At 36.7% G+C, this 22,853-nt stretch overlaps 1 protein-coding gene across 1 annotated transcript in view; it reads left to right on the top strand.

Moving 5' to 3' along the window:
* LOC127421903 (prostacyclin receptor-like) overlaps positions 1-20,572 on the top strand; it is a 73,950-nt gene extending 53,378 nt beyond the window's left edge. Inside the window, exon 3 of the mRNA XM_051665112.1 lies at positions 18,100-20,572. Within this exon, the coding sequence (XP_051521072.1) occupies positions 18,100-18,378 (279 nt within the window). The 3' untranslated portion in view covers positions 18,379-20,572. The remainder of the gene's footprint in view (positions 1-18,099) is intronic.
* Positions 20,573-22,853: the final 2,281 nt, after the last annotated feature.

Here is a 22,853-nt window from a genome sequence, read left to right as displayed (position 1 = left end):
TCAGTAACAGCCAGTAGATGGCTATAGCCACCTACTGTGTAGTCTGATGTTTGTTGTAACCTAATTTTTTATTTTATCACGAGATATGCATTTGGATTTATATAGTTAGACATTACCAAAATATTATTTGTCAAAGTTTAGCATTTTAAAATTGATTTGAAGTGTCAGTTTTTGCAGTTTATGTCATTATGCTTGTCATCAAACCTGACCTGTGTTACAAAGACACAGAATAAGCATTTTTCTATCAATAATTTATTTCAAACATAAAAATGTTATAACTCAAAGTAAATGCATAATAATTTCAAGAAAATGAACATCAAGAAACAGAAATGAACTGCAAAATTCTGAAAATATTATAAAACAGAAGAATCAGAGTAAACATTTTGCAGTTTCAAACTTTCTATATTAAAAATGTATTTTGGAAACGTGTGTGTGTGTGTGTGTGTGTGTGTGTCAGATTGCTGTCATCAGCTGGAAAACAACAGATGACTTGTAATGCCAACAATGACCAAAAGATTGCTGTTGAGCTGCACTTTTTTATGCCCTGGTTCTGCGTGTGTGTGTGTGTGTGTGTGTGTGTGTGTGTGTGTGTGTGTGTGTGTGTGTTCTGCATTGTTTGAGTATTATCATCTCAACTCTTCACTTCTGAGTATGTATGTTTAACATTGTGGCTGATTTATTGGTTTTATTTGACAAATGTAAAAAAAAAAAAAAAAAAGCATTGTGTTAAAGTCTCACTAGTTCTTTCTTGTGTTTGTGAGTGGGTGTGTATGCTTTGCACTGAGGATGTTTTAAAGTCTAACCTATAATTTCTGTCTGTTTTTTTCTACATTGAGGCTGATTTATTGATTGTATTTGACAGATGAAAACAAGTAATTGCTCTGTTTTTTGGTCTTTCCCATTCATTTTCAACGGTCGGTCAGTTTTGATGGCGAATACCAAAAGGTGTCACTTTTTTTTAATGACCACTTAGACATTGAATCAAGCCCAATTAAAAAAAAAAAAAAAAAAAACATTTTTAATGTTCAGATGGCAAATGGAGAAAAAATCACCAAGTCTTGTACTGATCAGATAAAATATTTTTTTTTTATTACATTTTAAAAATTATTTCAGGGAAAATAAATGAATGAATACCATAGGAGGATTAAAACGCTTGGTCCGATTTGAAGGAAAATTGGAAGGGGTCTTCGACATCATGTCCTGAGGGTACCTAAGCAGTTTGGAGACAGCGCCACATAGTGGTCAAAATGCTTAGTCAATTCAAACAAAACTTTTAATGTATAATTGCTTCCATATTCTAAGTTTTCTGAAAATGGTATACATGTAGATATACATTTCTAAATTATATATATATATATATATATATATATATATATATATATATATATATATATATATATATATATATATGTATATACAGTTGAAGTCAGAAGTTTACATACAACTTAGCCAAATACATTTAAACTCAGCTTTTCACAATACCTGACATTTAATCGTAGAAAACATTCCCTGTCTTAGGTCAGTTAGGATCACTACTTTATTTTAAGAATGTGAATTTCAGAATAATAGAGAGAATTATTTATTTCAGCATTTATTTCTTTCATCACATTCTTAGTGGGTCAGAAGTTTACATATATTTGGCAGCATTGCCTTTAAATTGTTTAACTTTGGTCAAATGTTTTGGGTAGCCTTCCACAAGCTTCTCACAATATGTTGCTGGAATTTTGGCCCATTTCTCCAGACAGAACTGGTGTAACTGAGTCAGGTTTGTAGGCCTCCTTGCTCACACACACTATTTCAGTTCTGCCCACAAATTTTTTATCGGACTGAGGTCTGGGCTTTGTAATGGCCACTCCAGTACCTTGACTTTGTTGTCCTTAAGCCATTTTGCCATAAATTTGGAGGTATGCTTGGGGTCATTGTCCATTTGGAAGACCCAGTTGCAACCAAGCTTTAACCTACTGGCTGATGTCTTGAGATGTTGCTTCAATATATCCTCATAATTTTCCTTCCTCATGACGCCATCTATTTTGTGAAGTGCACCAGTCCCTCCTGCAGCAAAGCACCCCCACAACATGATGCTGTCACCCCCATGCTTCACGGTTGGGATGGTGTTCTTCTGCTTGCAAGCCTCACCCTTTTTCCTCCAAACATAACGATGGTCATTATAGCCAAACAGTTAAAATTTTGTTTCATCAGACCAGAGGACATTTCTCCAAAAAGTAAGATCTTTGTCCCCATGTGCACTTGCAAGCTGTAATCTGGATCTTGTTTTGGAGCAGTGACTTCTTCCTTGCTGAGAAGCCTTTTTAGATTATGTCGATATAGGACTCGTTTTACTGTGGATATAGATACTTGTCTATTTGTTTCCTCCAGCATCTTCACAATATCCTTTGCTGTTGTTCTGGGATTGATTTGCACTTTTTGCACCAAACTACGTTCATCTCTAGGAGACAGAATGCATCTTCTTCCTGAGCGGTATGATGGATGTGTGGTCCCATGGTGTTTATACTTGTGTACTATTGTTTGTACAGATGAATGTGGTAACTTCAGGTGTTTGGAAATTGCTCCCAAGGATGAACCAGACTTGTGGAGGTCCACAATTTTTTTTCTGAGGTCTTGGCTGATTTCTTTTGATTTTCCTATGATGTCAATCAAAGAGGCACTGAGTTTGAAGGTAGGCCTTACACATCCTAAATACATCCACAGGTACACCTCCAATTGACTCCAATTAGCCTATCAGAAGCTAATTTGCTAATTGCCTAAAGGCTTGACATCATTTTCTGGAATTTTCCAAGCTGTTTAAAGGCACAGTTAACTTCGTGTATGTACACTTCTGACCACTGGAATTGTGATATAGTCAATTAAAAGTGAAACAATCTGTCTGTAAACAACGTTTGGAAAAATTTGGCTTGCCAAAACTACAGGTGCATCTCAATAAATTAGAATGTCGTGGAAAAGTTCATTTATTTCAGTAATTCAACTCAAATTGTGAAACTCGTGTATTAAATAAATTCAGTGCACACAGACTGAAGTAGTTTAAGTCTTTGGTTCTATTAATTGTGATGATTTTGGCTCACATTTAACAAAAACCCACCAATTCACTATCTCAAAAAATTAGAATATATCATAAGACCAATAAAAAAAATTTTTTTAGTGAATTGTTGGCCTTCTGGAAAGTATATTCATTTACTGTATATGTACTCAATACTTGGTAGGGGCTCCTTTTGCTTTATTTACTGCCTCAATTCGGCGTGGCATGGAGGTGATCAGTTTGTGGCACTGCTGAGGTGGTATGGAAGCCCAGGTTTCTTTGACAGTGGCCTTCAGCTCATCTGCATTTTTTGGTCTCTTGTTTCCCATTTTCCTCTTGACAATACCCCATAGATTCTCTATGGGGTTCAGGTCTGGTGAGTTTGCTGGCCAGTCAAGCACACCAACACCATGGTCATTTAACCAACTTTTGGTGCTTTTGGCAGTGTGGGCAGGTGCCAAATCCTGCTGGAAAATGAAATCAGCATCTTTAAAAAGCTGGTCAGCAGAAGGAAGCCTGAAGTGCTCCAAAATTTCTTGGTAAACGGGTGCAGTGACTTTGGTTTTCAAAAAACACAATGGACCAACACCAGCAGATGACATTACACCCCAAATCATCACAGACTGTGGAAACTTAACACTAGACTTCAAGCAACTTGGGCTATGAGCTTCTCCACCCTTCCTCCAGACTCTAGGACCTTGGTTTCCAAATGAAATACAAAACTTGCTCTCATCTGAAAAGAGGACTTTGGAATACTGGGCAACAGTCCAGTTCTTCTTCTCCTTAGCCCAGGTAAGACGCCTCTGACGTTGTCTGTGGTTCAGGAGTGGCTTGACAAGAGGAATATGACAACTGTAGCCACATTCCTTGACATGTCTGTGTGTGGTGGCTCTTGATGCCTTGACCCCAGCCTCAGTCCATTCCTTGTGAAGTTCACCCAAATTCTTGAATTGATTTTGCTTGACAATCATAAGGCTGCGGTTCTCTCGGTTGGTTGTGCATCTTTTTCTTCCACACTTTTTCCTTCCACTCAACTTTCTGTTAACATGCTTGGATACAGCACTCTGTGAACAGCCAGCTTCTTTGGCAATGAATGTTTGTGGCTTACCCTCCTTGTGAAGGGTGTCAATGATTGTCTTCTGGACAACTGTCAGATCAGCAGTCTTCCCAATGATTGTGTAGCCTAGTGAACCAAACTGAGAGACCATTTTGAAGGCTCAGGAAACCTTTGCAGGTGTTTTGAGTTGATTAGCTGATTGGCACGTCACCATATTCTAATTTTTTGAGATAGTGAATTGGTGGGTTTTTGTTAAATGTGAGCCAAAATCATCACAATTAAAAGAACCAAAGACTTAAACTACTTCAGTCTGTGTGCATTGAATTTATTTAATACACGAGTTTCACAATTTGAGTTGAATTACTGAAATAACTGAACTTTTCCACGACATTCTAATTTATTGAGATGCACCTGTATAGTTTGCTAATATGAAATCTGTAGAGTAGTTTAAAAAAATAAAATAAAAGAGTTTTAATGACTTCAACCTAAGTGTATGTAAACTTCTGACTGCAACTGTGTTTGTGTATGTGTGTGTGTGTGTGTGTGTATATGTATGTATGTGTATATATATATATATATATATATATATATATATATATACACATACACACACACACACACACACACACACACACACACACACACACACACACACATATCCAGTCAAAAGTTTTGAAACACTCATTCTTTATTATAATTTTTTTTTCTTCACATTTTAGAATAATAGTAGTCATTAAAACTATGGAATATCATAAATGGAACTATGGGAATAATGTTGTGACTAAACAAAATCCAAAATAAATCAAAACTGTGTTATATTTTAGCATCTTCAAAGTAGTCACCCTTTGCCTAGAATTTGCAGACATGTACTCCTGACATTTTCTCAACCAACTTCTTGAGGTATCACCCTGAGATGCTTTTTAATCAGTATTGAAGCGGTTCCCATCTATGTTGGGCACTTATTGGCTGCTTTTCTTTATTATTTGGTCCAAGTCATCAGTTTCAAAAACTTTTTTTTATTACATTTTAGTTTTATAATGAAATAAATTAAGATGGTGGTACAATTATATTTTTGTCTACAAAACTAATTTCAAACATTTAAACATATACCTTCAGATCAAAAGATTTTTAAGATCACAAGAAACATTTCAGTCAAGTGTTTCAAAACTTTTGACCGGTAGTGTGAGTGTGTGTGTGTGTGTGTGTGTGTGTGTATGTGTATATATATATATATACCTGATGCTCTCAGCTTGGAATGTCTCTTTGACAGTTTTGAGCTGTGTCAACTGAATGGCCCAGTGGTAAACACATTGGAATACAGGTCAACAGGTCGTGAGTTCATGTCCAGGAAAGAGCAGTTTTAAAATTTTTATTTCTGTTGATCTGTTTTCATATTGTGCTTACTACAATGCAGACTGTATTTTATTGCGTAATTTCTGCTTCAATAAAAATAATAAAAAACGAAGCTGTAACTATTTTCTCAGAAAAAGTTGTATACTCTCAACCAAGAATGCCTCTTTGACATCAGTCAGATTGTTGATTGTGTAGTGCAGTAGTTAGAGCTCTGGGCTTCAGTTCAAAAGACTGGGTGAACCCTGATATGATACCCGCTTCAGCTGGTATAAACGTTGTGACTCTGTTGTACCGGAGCTCTTTGCAATGTGCTTAAGGAATGGCACGGCCCTGATCATTGCTGCTTGCAGCTATATTGTTTTTGTTAGTATTATTATTATTCCTCCTCCTCACCAATGGGAGTCTATGGCAGCCCATAGAAGCGTACATAGTTTAATTTGGGGTCTCTAGGACATATTCTGTAGCGCCGCCACCATGTCAAAAATGCACTTTTTGAACCGTTTGGCCTAGAGAGACACAGTTCTTTTTTGTCTGATTACTCTCCTCTTGATGATTCAAATGGACCCCTTACTTTAAAGGGGTCATGAATTGGAAAATCAAACTTACCATGATATCTTGACATATAAGAGTTCATAGCACTATAAAAACATACTGTAAATTTCAGAACCGAAAACTTCTTTGTTAGTCCAAAAAAAGACTTTATTGAAACCAAGGTGCCAAAATGGCTTGTTCTCTACTTCCTCCTCACTAATATGTCATAGTGAGGTATAAACAGATCATCGCCTACTTTATCATCGACACTGCTTAGCCCCGTTAGAGATGAGCAGTGAGATTATTTTTGGAGCAACAGGAGGTGTCACGATGGCCACGAAGATGTCAAGATGTTGTGCAGTGCCAGGTTGTGGGAAACTAGATCTCTTGCATTTGCTTCGCAAGGATCCCAACATTAAGAAAGAGTGGCTGACGTTTATTTTTAATGAAGTCCCGGATCGCGTTGGACGTGTTTGTTTGCTCGCTTCATTTTACTGATGATACTTTCACAAATAAGACACAGTTCGAAGCAGGCTTTGCAGAGACACAAATTAAAAGTGATGCAGTGCCAACTATATTGGACGCGACAGTGATGTCGCAACAAACAAGTGTGAGTATCCATGTTAATTGTTTTGCTTCGTATGTTACAGACTGTTAGATGTGTACTGAGTATTTGATTTGATCCTAGTGATTTTAGACGCTCGTGTATTAGTTTTAATGCACAGGGATCTCTAAGCAGCATATATATTCTTGTTCTGTTGGCATGATGGCACATTTGCCACAGATGCACCTAAAGAGTATTGATATCAATATATTTAGACAATCTCTTTCCTTTTTAATGAAAACATGACTCACTGTAATGAACAATGTGTGCGTTTGTCACTACACTGAATATATGATGAAAGATGATTATATGACGAATGACAGTGTGACAAACACCAGCAAATGTATCCTATATAAGTTTACATGTTGCACAGTAAGTGTATCCTTTCACAGTTATAAATGTGATAGCACCATGTATTTACACTTTATTTTGTATTGTCATGCATTACTCAGCATTTGTAAAACACAGAAATGTTTCATCGTTGGAAAATGCCCCAACTGTGTAACAAGATACACACCGTCGTGCTGCGTCTTGGTTTAAACAAGAATAAAAGTAATATTTATTACACAAATAGACAAGTAAATTACAGTGATTACTTACCATGCTGTCACAGACTGAAATATCCGTGGTGTTTGTGGAGGGGGTTAATTCAGGATCAGACTCTGGCTCAAACATGTATGAATTCCTCTGGTTGTCATTTTTTTAACCATACGAAGTTTTCAAAACAACCCCACACACACGTAATGGCGGGGGCGTTTACACTTATCCACATGCAAAGATGTTACCCAATCACAGCACTGGGCGTTTACACTGAAGTCTTCCAAGAACACATGCCCCAAAAAACAGAGCATTTGAATCAGAGGCACAAAAACTGGATAGAAAATGACCAATTATTCCCAAATTATGACTACTTTTAATGAAAAAAATCACACTTATATTATAAGTGGACCTCAAGGAACATTATAAAATAAAAATCCAATTCATGACACCTTTAAAACGGCCAATTACAGTGTCCGCTATCTTGGATTATATCATTCATAATTTTTTCACTACTATTCCTTCAAACATTACCCAATTCTGCCAAGCAAGGTCTCAAAATAATCTCCAGGCTGAGCTGCACAGATTGAAAAAAATACGAATTTTTATTTTTGCCTTTGTTGAAAAGTTAGGCAACATCATAGTTAACGAGGTGGCTGTGCAAACGGATTTGAGGCTGTATCTCGGGAACACTTTGTCCTATCAAAACGAAACTTGGTGTGCTTCATCAGCACCATGATCTCAGGGCACATACAGAGTTTTGCAACAGCGCCACCTATGAGTCAAAAGATGTGAAAAAATGTTTTTTTATAAATATTTTTGCCTGTAACTTTTGAACCATATGTCCTAAAATCATGGGGTTGTTTTCTGTGGATCATGAGCATTTCAACGATACCGATTTTCCCCATATCATCTATACTGTCTCTCCACCATATTCAATTTTATAAAAAAGTAATATATCTTTTAAAGGGGACATATTTTGCCCTTTTTTACACAATGTAATATAAGTCTCAGGTGTCCTCAGAATGTGTCTGTCAAGTTTCAGCTAAAAATACCTCACAGATCGTTTATTCTACCATGTGTTTATACCCCTGTTTGTAGCCCTGTTCCAAACAGGCTGCTTTAGTATCTGTAGCTTTAAATGCAAAGGAGCTGCTGCTCCCCACACCCCTTTCTGGAAGTGGACTGTGCCTTTCCTGCTGGTGCCATGGATACCCCGGTGAAAACAATGCAGGAGAACCAATATGGCTGCTACTGAAAACAGCGGAGTTCAGCCGTACATGTTTGAACCCGAGTCAGACCCTGAAAAAAGGAGGGACTACGGCAGAAGTCACAATAATAAGCATGGACCAGGACGTTTTGGAATGGTAGTTGACGAATTTGTGTAACTTTTGTAGGGTTATTTCAGCCATTTTGCTACGATGGATGATGTGTTGTTCGGTGTCTAATGCCAACTTTAGCTTTCTCTGCATTTCATTGTAAGGAACAGTACTACTTCAGTAAGCAACACACACTAAGTACTGTAATGACGTGCGCTAAGCGCAATATAGTGGCATGATACATTTAGTATAACGCTCAATTTTTAATTGTGGTAAAGGTGCTCATGTGGAAACTGTGATACAATGCCTACAGAGACAGAGAATATATGTGGCATGGAGATACCACAGGTACTGTTTTGGTTAGATGCTCTTATAATTTCTCTAATCAAATTTTGTATTTATGACATACCATGACACTTACCTTATGGAATTTATGGTAATAAAGGTTACAAAACAGCTGCAACACCTTCAGGATAATCCCTCATGTATGATTGACCATCCTAGATTGGAGCACGTTTCTTTGAGCGTGTTCTCTCTACAGAACGTGTTCAACATTTATAGAGCTTACTATGGTCCCTTGCGGCTACGTGGAATAGAGCAGTAAGTGTTGCTGATTTGTTAATTTAATTGCAATCTCTGATTTCAGGTATTCTTAAATCTTAGGCTTCATATTACTTCAGTTACATCATTCATAACTTCTAAATACTGAGTGAATATAGGAATCCCACACGTAACTTACTTTTACATAGTATATGGCCAGAGTATTCATTAACACTTTCTTTGCAAATTCAACCATGAAATTCAACCAGTTTTGATCACATGAGACAAGATTTGGTAGAAACTACAGAGTATTTATTATCAAAATCATTATAAAAACGGTGCAAATAAAATGACACATTTGTCAATTATAGGTTAGAATATAATACGTTTTCCATATTTTGTGGTTGTCTACACACACTGGGGACACATAATTATGTTAAAAAAAAAATTGAAAAGTGGATTGTGCATAATATGTCCCCTTTAAATACATTGTCAGATTTCAAAGAAAATTGGTATGCATTGGTATGCAAATTTCGAGATGCAAATCGGTTAGCATGCTAATCAGTTAGCATGCTAGCAGTGCATTTGTAAGGCTATTTCCTATCTATCTGCTATACAATGCTATCCATAGGCAACATTAGCTTAGCATGCTAATCAGTTTCCATATCAGCCATATATCTCCACTATTTAGAATTTGTATTAAAAAAAAAAAAGTGATAAATCTTTACGAAAATTGGTATGCATCAACATCATGTCCTGAAGATAACTGAGAAGTTCTAGTGATTTTTGTATCAGCTTAATGAATGGTTGCAGGGCTGTTCCACAATCAAATTCTGAATTTGATCTCTGTTGAAAAGTTAGATGAATACAAATTCATGAAAAAAAAATACAGAGCCATGAAATGTCAAATGGAAGGTTCCCGGTTCGATCCTCACCTCAGCAAGTCATGCATTAGAAATGTGTGTAGTTCCGAAGATTTTTGTATTGTGCTTAATGAATGGAGGCAGGGCTTTTCCCCAGTCAAATGTTGATTTGCATCTTTTTTGAAAAGTTACATGAAAATAAATTTGATCATGGTAACAGCTGTGCTTAATCTAAGCTTGGTATGTCCCTTTGTTGACTGCAATGTTGTGGCTGCGTGGTGCAGTGGATAGCAAAGTTGTGGGTTCAAATCCATTCAGGGACAACGTGATCTGTGCTTGCTCTGTGAGATCTTTGGGTTGTGCAGTGGTTGCCATGCTGGTGGTAGGCCCCATAATTGCTGCTTGCAGCTATAATTTTATTTGTTTTTGGTCTCTGTGTGAATAGACCTTTCGTCGGCAGTTCGTCTCGCATATTTGTCATGAATTTGGTGTGAATAGGCCTAAAGACCGTCAAATTAATTTTCGAATATTTGCCGAATTTAAGATAAAAATGCACATTAGAATGCTAAAACGCTGTGTGGTGGGGACGTGGTCAAGCGTTTGTCCGGAGAGAGAGAAAGCGGTAAAGGTGCACACACCTGAGCGCTATGATGTCTAACACCTGTTTCTGATTGCAATAAGCACTGAGGAGAGCGATAAAAAGGGACCATGCCAGAGATGAGAGAGAGAGAGAGAGAGAGACACACGGCCACGTTGCATGTGTGTCTGTTTGTTTAAGTTCATTGTTTAAGTTCATTTGTGCATTAAAAGTTTATGTTGATTGTTCAGCCGGTTCCCGCCTCCTCCTTGCCCATACTTTATCTGTTACAGTGGTGCCAAAACCCAGGAGAATTGGAGGAAATACGCCAGCATGGAGTCCTTGTAGTTGGCAGAAGTCATCAAGTCCCTCGCCAGTATGCACCATGCACAACATCAGGCCCTGCTTTAGCTATGCCAGGACTAGGTTCACCGATTCCAGGAGGTGCTCCAAGCTCACACACGCTGTGTGTGTTCGTCTAATGTTTTATGTTACGTTGACTGTTCAGCCGGCTCCAACCTCCTCCTTGCCCATCCATTACCTGTTACATGGCGCTTTCGAAATTTGGATGTGTGCCAAGCAATGACGATTACTTCCAACCGATCGCATCTTGCGCTAAAACACCAGTGCAAAGTTGTTTGTAACTTCACACGGCATCTAAAAAACGCAGTGCTCCTGTGCAAGATGATGAAAAACTGCGAAACACGGCCCAACGTGTTATGTTTACATAGAAAAACTGCACGAATTCGGTGTGAATAGTAGGGTTGTAAATTGCAACTTTCATCACGATACGATCTTATATCAATTCTCTTAGCCAGCGATAATTTTTTCAGAGACCTCAAATTCTGCCGCGATAAGATTTTACATTACATTTTACATTATAATTTACGAATCAATTACATTCATTATCTCACAAATGCAACCAAATTATAATTTTATAGAGCTCTCTGAAAAGTGCAATTCCAGGATCCAGATTGGGATATCCACAAGAATATAATGTACTTCAGTTGTTGGAAAAAAAATAATAATACAGAAAATAAAATAATACAAAAAATAAAGTCACATACATGATGTGATCATAAATCATACGATGACAGCTCATTGCCTTGTGGAATGAGGTAAACACTACAGTGACAATTTGTCATCTTTACAACAATCAAGCAAGCCTTTCAATCCAAAATACTTACATGCCCATGACAGGAGAGTTTGTGCTATCCGTGTTTTTTCTTGGCTACCTCAGTTGTATTGAAAGATTCTGTTGCAGTTTACTGTGATAAATGTAAGTAAGGGTGTTTATGTGTAGATGTGAAAAATCTTGTAACTGATGTTGGAGCTGGGCAGGTGTTTTCTTTTTCCCTCGTCAGCTATGTTCAGAAAATTGCGGCTGTTTAACTGTTTGAATTGGTTGAATTCAAATGTGTTGCATGCGCAACGATATCGAGGGAAGCCCAATTTAATTGCGCATGTAAGCCGCTCGCTATCCTGTAACCAGAACTTGCAGACCTGTTACGCACGCACATGGATAGAGCAGAGTGCAACTTCAGGCTTCAGTCACTCCGCGCACATCTGTCCCATTTGAGAACCATATTAGAGCTTATAAAGGAAAATTAATTTCATAAGGTTGCTGCATCACCTGACAGAAATGCGTACGGACGTGGCTGGCAAGAGAATTTCAAAATAAAGATGCATCTTAAAAAATATACATCGATGTTTACGTGTTGTATCGATGTATCGTAACGTTGGTGATTTGATCGATGCATTGATCCAGATCGATGAATCGTTACACCCCTAGTGAATAGCCCCTTACGGTTGAGATCCTTGGCCCTTGCATCTTGCTCCCTATCATAACAAAACATAAGCAATGCATTTTAAAATGCTGTGTCAAGTTGAAAGGTGTTCAGTATGGAAAAGCGCGTCGAGATCTTTTGCGCTCTGTCTGTATAAAATGTTATGCATAGCACGGTGCTCTTCAGTTTACATGTATTCATTTCACCCTCTTGTGGACTTAGGAGACAAAGTCAATTTAAAATCTGGATGTCTTGTAGCTTTTTCCCCTAACTAAATTGATGCATTTAAACTTCCAATTTAATTTGAATGGTGGTAATATTTTAGTGAAAAATTTGAATTTGTTTCTCAGCCCTGTTGACAGCCCTACCTCAGTGTGTTCATGTTGAGTGAAGAAATTTAACAGAAAAAATGGTGGCGTCAAAGTAGGTGGAGCACAGGGTCACACCCATCAATGATGTTGGCCAATTGCAATGAAAAGGTATTTAGCAGCCAGTATGAATTTTTTTTCTGAAAATTTGCCCTAACAAGCTGTTTCGGACCACTGCAACAAACTCAAAAACACCTTTATTTTGGACAGATTTAGTTCAAAATGACATCACACTTGTTCATTCTACGATTTCGCTGTGTTTTGCGGAACACAAAATTAGATGTTTTAATGCATATCACGGCCCATCTTATCAATACAATGACAGTGGATAGGGATGATCACACAACCCGTTTTACTTACAAAAGTCCATTAATACATGATAGTCTAACCATTCATGTTTATCCGTTTGCCAGCACTGTTCGGCAAAATTTCTGCAACTTTACAAACTACATAAATATTTAACGAGGCAAGTTCTATTTAGTAAATGATTGGCTGTCTGTTGCTAAATACTTCAGAGAAACACTCTATACCTTTGGCACAGAAAGCAGGTTTTCATATCCCAGGGTTAAAAACGGTGCTATCCCCCTTTCAAAAAATGATAAGTGTGAAATGTTGCTTAACCCAGGGATAAAAGTGGCCTTAATACTGAGTTTAAAAAGACATTAACCCAGGGTTAAGTGTAGTGTGAAAAGCCTATTTTATACTCAAAGGGAGGCGGTCACCTGAAACCTGGCTTTAACCAATCAATGCAGACTGTACCTGACAAAACTCATTCAGTATTTCAGCCATGCACACACAAAACTGACACCTTTAGGAGATTCATAGTCCTATTTGACCATGGAGCAAGAGGAAGAGGAAGGCAGCATATGGACCAAAAATATTAGTTTATATTTAGTGCCTTTACAACTGATATCCTGATATTTCATCAGCTCCAAGCCACATAGGGGAAATGTAATTAATTGCAGAGATTTTATCAATTGAAATACATCACTTCTCCGTGAGCAGGCTTGGAAATGGAGGACAAAGTTTTCACAGGGCTAAATACCATTTATAGCTCGAAAACATGATTTTTCCTGTCATTGATGGTTGACGCTCGCTTTAAAGGGGTTGATACGTATATACTGAATAATTAAGATATACTGTATACACAGAATGAAAAAGGCTTCTCTTTTGGGTTAATCTGAGATGACAGAACTCTCTTTTTCATTTCCTGTGTTGTTTTTGGTGTCATGCATGTTATGCTTGAAGCAGAGGTTTGTTTCATAAAAGGTGGATGTGAAATCAAACGGAAATTAGCAATTGAGGAATGAGGTATTAGCAATGGAAACCAAGCCTGATTTCAAACCGCTCTTGAAGAACATGTTTCTCAGTTTGGGGGAAATGTATTACTTTCGCAACCATTGGACATGCACAATGCAAAACAAGATCTGTGCCAAAAGATTACAGACTGTCATTTAGCATTTGACAAATGATCTGTCTTTATACGTCCTATGCGGCAATTTGCATAATCTGTTATATGATTGTGGGAATCTGAGCCCTTGAGAACAATGAAATGGGATGCTCCACATCTGCGCTGTCTCCTCCCATCAACGCTCATGGTCTCGGTTTTTGAGCTCAACCTCAAAGACTTGTGTTTCAGAAATGATTATGCCAGAATGCAGACCTGTTTTTTTTATTTTATTTTCCAGAGCACAGCCTTGAACTAATCTGTTGACTATTTATTGCAGGAAATCTGAGACTGATATAACAGATATTTTGTACAATGATGCTGTGTATGCTGTTGTGATGTTTATTATAGTTTAAGACAATGTTCTTCAACAGGGGGTCCGCAAATTACTGTTTGATCCACCACCGGCACTCGTAATAATCACTCGCACGTGAGTGAGAGACAGTACCACCACTCCCTATATGCATATTACGCAGTATGTGTAGGGCACTAACTCCCTAGGGGGCGCCAGAAACTTCACCGGCTGCCCTTACTCACACGTTATACGTTATTCAAGGACCCGGTAGTAGTCGTTCTCACTTGATCCTCGTGCTCGTACGTCCCTGGCAAGAGAGGAGTACGTATTTTAGTCCATCCACATTCTGAAGCCCCTCGAACCTGCATGCCAAATCTTCCTCTTGCATTAAACCTTCCTCATATTCATGCATCCCGTTTTATTTTGAAATGATCTAAATGGAACGTGAACATTGTTAAAGTTTGACAAAATTAGCCCATCGCCCATGCTCATTACGAGCCGCTCATAACGCAACGCATATCATGTTAAGCAGCGCTGCAGTAGAGGGTTGCGTAAGTAAACGTGTCTGCTATGCGTTTTCCATGGTGTGCGAATGTCAGCCTACAGTTTCTTGTATTATTAGTTGCTTTTTGCTTTCAGAACAATAGCCTATACTTACTTAGTATACAGTATAGACCTATGTATATGTAATATGTCTAAATATATAGTTACCACTGAGATTATCAAGCTGCCATAGGCTACACTGACGGTGGCTGTCAAATCAACATAATTAAAGGTGCACACAGTCATTTTGTCCACATTACGACGTTTTCCTCCTACAGAAATTAACTGTGATTTTGAAACATATGTATAAAATCGATCACTAACATGAGATAAAGACTCCAGATATAGGCCTATCAGTAACCTTATAAAAGTTTTCTTATTCTGCATGGACAGTCTGTATTTCTGTTTGTCTGTCTGTTATCTATCTATTTTTTATTTATTTTTTTGGAGGGGATGTTGCACAGTGATTACAAAACAATAAATAAAAATAGCACTTCATGTCAAAAAGGTTGCTGACCACTTCTATACTTAATTTAATAATTATTTTAATGGCTTTGCAATGTAAACATCATAAAATGTGTACATACAATAATATGGTACCATACACGTTTTTATAGGCATAAAATGCAACACTCCTTGCTCCGTCTCTCTACATACCAAGGGGTCCTTGGCCTGAAAATGGTTGAAGACCCCTGGTTTAAGAGAATGCTTTTTTTGTCTTAAAACCGAGTGTTTTTGATAGTTCCAGACAGTACAACCCCATCCTACAAAACAAACTGACCTTTGTCTTATCATAAGGTCGTCTTAGCCTTTCTTTGACTTGAAATCATGCGGTAAGTTCTCAGCCACAGTCATTGTGCTGTGTGAAACATTTTGTTTAAAAAGTACTCGGGTTGTCTGTCGAATATGTATGGCCAATGTGGTACATTTGAATGTGGGAGATTTGAAAGCTTATGTGAAAACAATAGCAAAAAAACTTCTGTGTTTTCAACAGAAGAAAGAAAAAACAGCAGGTTTGGAATGACACAAGGAAACTGTATTTCCCATTTGTCATTAGTATTATCTATTCAATATGAAATGGTTAACCAAATTCATTTATTGATGTTGCCTTACTTAAAATTAAGTCTTGGATAGGAAGCTACCTAAAAATTACTACGTGAGAATCGCTAATTTGCTGTAGTCAATACTAAGTGACAGATTAGGTGGGAAAATGTTGTGTTTTACAACACTTGTAATGTGAGCACAAAAAGTAGCCTAAACATCCTCCTTAACTTGTATGTTAAATGTAGTACCCATGGTTGGTTAGGATAGACTTTGAATAAAAACAACTACATTAACCCTATAACGGCGCCTGTATCAAATTTGATACGTTATTTTCTAAAGCCTGTGCATCATAAAAATAATAAAAATTTTGCAGAAAATACTGTTGTCTGCAATGTACTAGAATGTCTGCTGCCACCTAAAGGACATTTCCGGGCATTTCTTGATGGAAAAATATTTTTTTTAATTTTTCCAAAAATGTTTTTTTCTGTGAAATCTTTGCTGATTTTAATAATGTAAAAGTGACAGTAATGATTATGTTGTTACTGATATTTTAAAATGAGGACTTGTTGAATATAAGCAACTTGTGCTTGGTTAAAATTTTGTATATTATTTTATTGAAAAAGCCTGTTTAAATCCATGGATCAAATATGATACAACAGCCTTTTGAGGTATATCTCTCAATCACCATTACATTCCATTCATGCCCACCACAAAAAACAAAACAAAAAAATCACAGAGCTTTTTATGTACATGTACATTTTATTAGATATATTTAAAGTGTGAACTAATATTTCTGTGTATTTTCATATATGCAGCTTGCTCGAGCATTATAAAGATCTCATTAATTTACATTACAAGCTATTAATGATGTCATCTTACCATAAGTTCCTGAGACCCCGTGAAAATGTTTTACGATTTCCCTTTTTTAAATGTCCATATAGTGTTTGGTGCATAAAATACATATGATAAAAATTGTTTATTGAATAAATAATATTTTATTCATATTGTATTTGATGTGCTGAATTGAACTTTGATACATTTTAATCCATATTTATAGACGAAGAAGAGGAAGTTGTCATGGCCAAACTCTCAAACATTAGATATCTCTGAAAAGCCCAGGGAGTCCTCTGATAATACCCCAAGATTTAATACTGTAGCATTTATGGGATAAGAAAAACTTAAATAACAAATGTCCTACACAAAAATTAATTGCTGGGCCTCAGGAGGATAATGACCTTTAAAGCCTAGTGTATCAAATATGATAAATAAATAAAAATAAAAACATGCAAAATTATTTTTTTGTTTGTCTAATGCATTAAAATCAGTTTAATGTCAAAAATATTTAATTTTCAGATTTCATATGTCAAGCTTTACAGGGTTAATATAATATACAGGTTTTTAGACTTGTTAAAAAGAGTAAAAACTCTTCTTCTGACAGTATGTTATCATTTAACACTAAAAGCTACCATTCACTCGCTGTTTTATATGATATTTTTTGTTCTTGAAGTATTGAATGCTCCATAACACCATCCTCTTTATTTTTGCATCATGATTTTTGCATTTCTTGGCTTCTGGTAGCCGTAGCCGTCCCGTCTGCAGCTGTTGCTTGAAGTCCCTAATTGGATGACAGTGTGAACAGCTAAAAGCGCTCAACATTTTTCAGTCTGATCTGGGCTACTTTCAAATGAGAAAACATTTTTCCAATGTGCCTTCAGTATGAACATCCTGGTTGGATTAAATGTGATTTTTACATCAATCTAACTCTACATTCGTCATATGCATGTTTGATTTACAGCGTATATAGGCCTGTTATGGTTTAAAACTTTTAGGTGGGAGTTGTAATTTTTAGTTGATGTATTTTTTATTGTATTTTGTATTTTTGTATTTTTTAGTTCCTTTTTAAGGAAATAAAATAAAATTATAGGCTTCAGCAGTTGGGTTCAACAATTCGTTTGGATTACACATAGTAAAATATGCACATTAAACAATACAGAGTTAGATTTATGGAACTCTGCTCTTTAATTGCGCAGAAAACACAGTTTCTAAATTTCTGAATCAAAATAAGCATGCAGGCCAGTCAATGGTAATTAAATTCCACCATACAGACTGCAAATTACTTAAAAAAAAACTGCCATAGAAAAACCACCCCAATAATAGCCCTGTTTCCCACTAAGCTAATTTCACTCTCTCTCTCTTTTAGATCTGTGGCTTTGTGAATGCCATTAGTCCGGTGGGGAATGACCAGCAGAATCTCATGGCGTTCCGATTCTCTGCTTTTAACCCCATCCTGGACCCTTGGATCTTCATCATCTTCCGCAAGGCTGTCTTCCACCACCTTCGTTCATTCTTCCACTGCCGTTTCTCCAGAGACTCAGTGAAGACCACAGCTCAAACTGCCCTGTCCTTCCCTCTGGAGGCTGGAGATCTTAGTCACAGTTCCAGCATCCAGAACAAAATCTACTGCAGCCTTCCCCAATGAAGAACAGAGCATTTCTTGACAAAGTACCTATTGCGTTGTGCACTGAAGAATTTCAAAAGGTGAAGATGAGACTTGGAAACTTTAGTTAAGATTTAAAAACTACATTAAGAGTGGTTTAAAGCCAATACAAAATGTATCTTTGGTGGTAAGAACCAAGAATGAGAACATGGGCGTCATGGCAATGGAGAAGAAAATGGACTTTGTAAATATGTAAACAAATGTTTAGGGCTAAGTAGGCTCTTCTGTACATGTAAAACACGAAATTTAGGTGCCCAACATACTAGAGATGCAAGTGTGCTTGTTAGAAAAACTCAAAAAAGAACATGAAGGTACAAACCACCAATGTCATTAAGCAAAGCTGGGGTAGTGGCACAAACCACACACATACAAAGAAAAGTTTCCACAGATTGTCAGTTATTCTGCAGTTTCCAGTCATCAAGCATTGAACATGCTCTTGAAGCTCACAAGTGAACAATTTGTTCAGATATGGACTAATGGAATGGAAGCTGAGCCATCAATTATATTAATGCAAAAGTGACTAACAACACTTCAAATGACTCCCAACCAGGCTTTTCATTCTACACCTAACACTGGGTTAATGTCTTAAACCTTAGTAAAGGCCACTTTTAACCCTGGCTTATGCAAGGTTTCCCATTTGTAATTTTGAAAACATGTTAGCTTTTAACCCTTAGTTATGAAACTCCACTGCAAAGCTGAATTGCGGTGCCAAAGGTATACAGTGCCTCATTAAACATTCAAACAGTTAAAACATTAAATTGACGACAAATACAACAATTGGAGTGATGAAGACACATTTCCATTGATGGAGAAGCAGTTGTTAAAACAGGCTCTGTGCTGTGCCTATCCAATCAATGTTATTAAATGTGTAAATATTAGAGATCGACCAATAGTGGATTTTGTCGATACCGATAACCAAGGTGGCAGAAAAGGCCAATAACGATTAATCGGCTGTAAGTTTAAATATCGATTTTTAGAAGGAATAAATATTTCTTAGCCTATCCTTGTCAAAAATTAATACAGTTCCCAAAGCAGTTTATTGTGCAACCAAAATCCCAATATTTAACTATAAACCGTTACAATGCTCTTTATGCAAGTATTTACCAAATTAAGTATTTTATAGCCTATATATCCACCAGATGAAAAGTTTTGTATATATATTTCACCAAATGAGGATTATTGATGAGGAATTACAAAAAAAAAAAAAAAAAAAAACCCTATCAGCAACTGCAAAACTGAGATATCTGCCAATAACCGATAGTTCCAAAAAGCAACTATCGGTACCGATTAATCTGTAAAACCGATATAATGTTCTACCTCTAGTAAATATGCAAAAGACTATATTAAGCCAGGGTTTATTAACTCAGTATAAACAGTGTGAAACATGGAACATAATAACCCAGGAACAATTTAAAGTGTGAAAAGCCCATTTATACGGTCTCAGATTAGTGAAAAATTTAAATAGAACTGCTATTATGTTTGCTCCTCTTGGTGTTTAGAGAAACATTTGTGCTATTTTAAATTTAAGTCATTCAGTGTCTGATCATTTTGTTTGGATAAAGTAGCATGTTTACATAAAATCCCTGACAAACTGCAATTTTTTGAGGGGAAAAAATATAATTTCCGATTTCTAATTACAGATCACATTTCAGTTATTATTTCATGGTGGTACATAAGTATGGATAAAATACTTTTAATTGTAATTATTTAATTAAAAAAAAAATAAGAGTGAGTAAACAGGTATCTGGCCCACGTACAGGAGACTAAAGCGGGCCAAATGGATAGTCTCTGACAGGTGAGATTCTAACCGGAACTGGCCTGAACATATTGTGCTGTTTGGGAAAAGACTATGAGGGGAAAGTCTTTTGTATAGTGTAAAAAGCTTTCACCATACTGAATGTTTAGAACAAGGTTCAAACTATCCTGCCCAAAGCAATGCACGTCTGCTTTCATAACTGCTCTCAAAGTATAATCCTAAATGTTTAATTCAAAACCATGGATATCTGACTTTAAGAAAGAACACTTGCTTTCGTCTACCATATTTAGTGGTTATTGTAATGGAGCCATGCAACATTGTGTTGATGCATATTTATAGACTGTTTGCAGCTATTATAAAACTACACATGGGTCCAAGTCAGCTGTTACAAAACAGCTGAGAACAAATGGACAGTCTTGTATGTTTTACTAGGGTAATTCTCAGGAAACTGCCATTGTACCAGTGAAGTGACGTTTGTAACAGATTTTAAAAATCATTTATAATTTAATTGGAAAAGGTCACTGCAGAAGTTCAAGAAACAATATTTTATATCCACAAACTGATCTCATGGGAAAATTGGTGTATGTTTTGTTTGTTAAAATACCCCCAACACACAATTGTGTTATTTTAAGTTTCTTGCATTACACAGAATTTAATCTAACAAATAATATCAAAGAAATAATTCAGCATCCCTGTTAATTATATCTGAAGTATATGTGGACACAGATATAAAGAGCACTGTTTCCTGAGAATAATCCAAAAAGGGGCCATTCAGACTGACATGTTTTTTTGAAAAAAAAATCAATAAATTCAGCGCAATAAAGGGAACAGAATGCCGGTACTTCAAGATGCTCCGGTCAAAGATGTCTGTCTTGCGCACATTTTTTTTAGAAAAACAATTGAAAAACAGCGTAGAGGGATGCAAAAATGCATTCGGTGTGAACAGCCCCTAATGTATGTACTATGTATAGTGTTCAGAAATTATACTGTTGGTCATGTGTGTACAACGAAACAGGTTTGACCGGAAGTTAAATTCACTTTCTTCCCCACTATGTTAGAAGCATGCTATGTCTGCATGCATGCATGCTATGAATTTTATGCAATGTATTGTGAAATAATGTTTTGTGTGTTTGTAAATCGATATATAGCTTAACTAAGTTTCTTTGCACTTTGTACAGTTGAAACCGTGTTAAATTGCACTCTGATGCTTCAGTTGTGTACACTGGGTTTGTTCATGTATTGTTGACTCATGCTAGTAAAAGAATAGAGTTGCCTGTTCATGGACACTGAGTAAAGAAAACAACACCCTGCCCAACCATGTGTCTTTGTCAATTTCTCAGGACCATAATCACATTAAAAGTTATGAATATTTATTTTTTTATTAGATTGGTATTTATTTATTTAGTAGCGGGGTTTTAGAAAAAAATGAAACGACTTTTAACACAAGCATTTCTGTGTTTTGATTTGATCAAATCAGACTTCGTTTTACTGTATTGGTCTTACAAAGAGCCCTAAGAATGACAATAAATAGCAAGCCAGCCAAAGATTTTTGAGAAGTTGAACACAATATAAAAAATTCAAGTCTCACCCTGCTGATAATAACCTTGAGTATGTAATGGTCTCATAATCTGAGAACAAGTCTCAGAGGCATTGTGTGTTTACATAAGCAAATATAAGTTTGCTCTAAGCTGTTGGTCTAAGCAATTGTAAAATGGATTGCGCTGCAACGCTTCGGCGAGTGTAAAATGCATGAAAGATGTGGGTTGCCATCCCTCTCTGTAATGAATGGCCACTCCAGTATGACTTTCAGCAGTCTGTTGTTAATCTTCATTCAGCTGAAGAGGCGGCTCGGTTGCCATCAGGAATTTAAAAAGAACTAGCAAGGAATTAAAGTAAACGGTGATTTGTTCAGTTGCTATCTCTTTAAATTACACCTCTTCAGCAGTAAGTGGTGACAAATGAGGGTCTTTTGTGGGTTTTGAATGAGTACTATCTTATTCTCGTATGACTTTCTTTCATCTGCAGAACACAAAATAAGAATTTTGAAGGATGTGTTGTTTTTTTGTCCATACAATGCAAGTCAATGGGGTCTAAAATGTTCAAGCTCCAAAAAGGACATAAAGGAAGCATTAAAGTAATCCACACAATTTGAGTGGTTTAATCCATGGCTTCAGAAACGATATGATAGCATGTCCTTATTCATTATAAATCTTGACATTTGGCCTGATTGGAACACAGTGCAGGCTTCAAGATGGTGATACTTTGACGCTGCATGCAATTGCCAGGTACTCAATCTCGGTATCATTACATATCAATAAGATGTATTTTTATTTTTTAGTGTTTATCATCGACTTTTGGTGGCTGTGGATTTTGGCACGAACCTGGCAACGCTTTGTCTGGTTCATGTACAGTGCTCTGCACATGCGTCAAACGCTTGGAAGTGTGTGAATGTGGTTCTCTCATGAATGCACACATCAAGGAGATTTTGGATGTCTAGATTTACAGTGGAATAAGGACTTGAATCCCTTGCTCTGTTTCTCAGCCAAAGCGATCGAGTCGCTTCAGAAGATATGGATTAATCTCCTCGAGTCATATGGATTACCTTTATGCTGCCTTTATGCCTTTTTTTTAGCTTAAAGGTTTGTACCCCATTGACTTACATTGTATGGACAAAAACACCTCATACATCCTTCAAAATATC

This window comes from Myxocyprinus asiaticus, chromosome 31 (assembly GCF_019703515.2).
Source record: "Myxocyprinus asiaticus isolate MX2 ecotype Aquarium Trade chromosome 31, UBuf_Myxa_2, whole genome shotgun sequence".
Classification (NCBI taxonomy): Eukaryota; Metazoa; Chordata; class Actinopteri; order Cypriniformes; family Catostomidae; genus Myxocyprinus; species Myxocyprinus asiaticus.
This window is presented reverse-complemented; position numbering and strand designations above follow the sequence as displayed.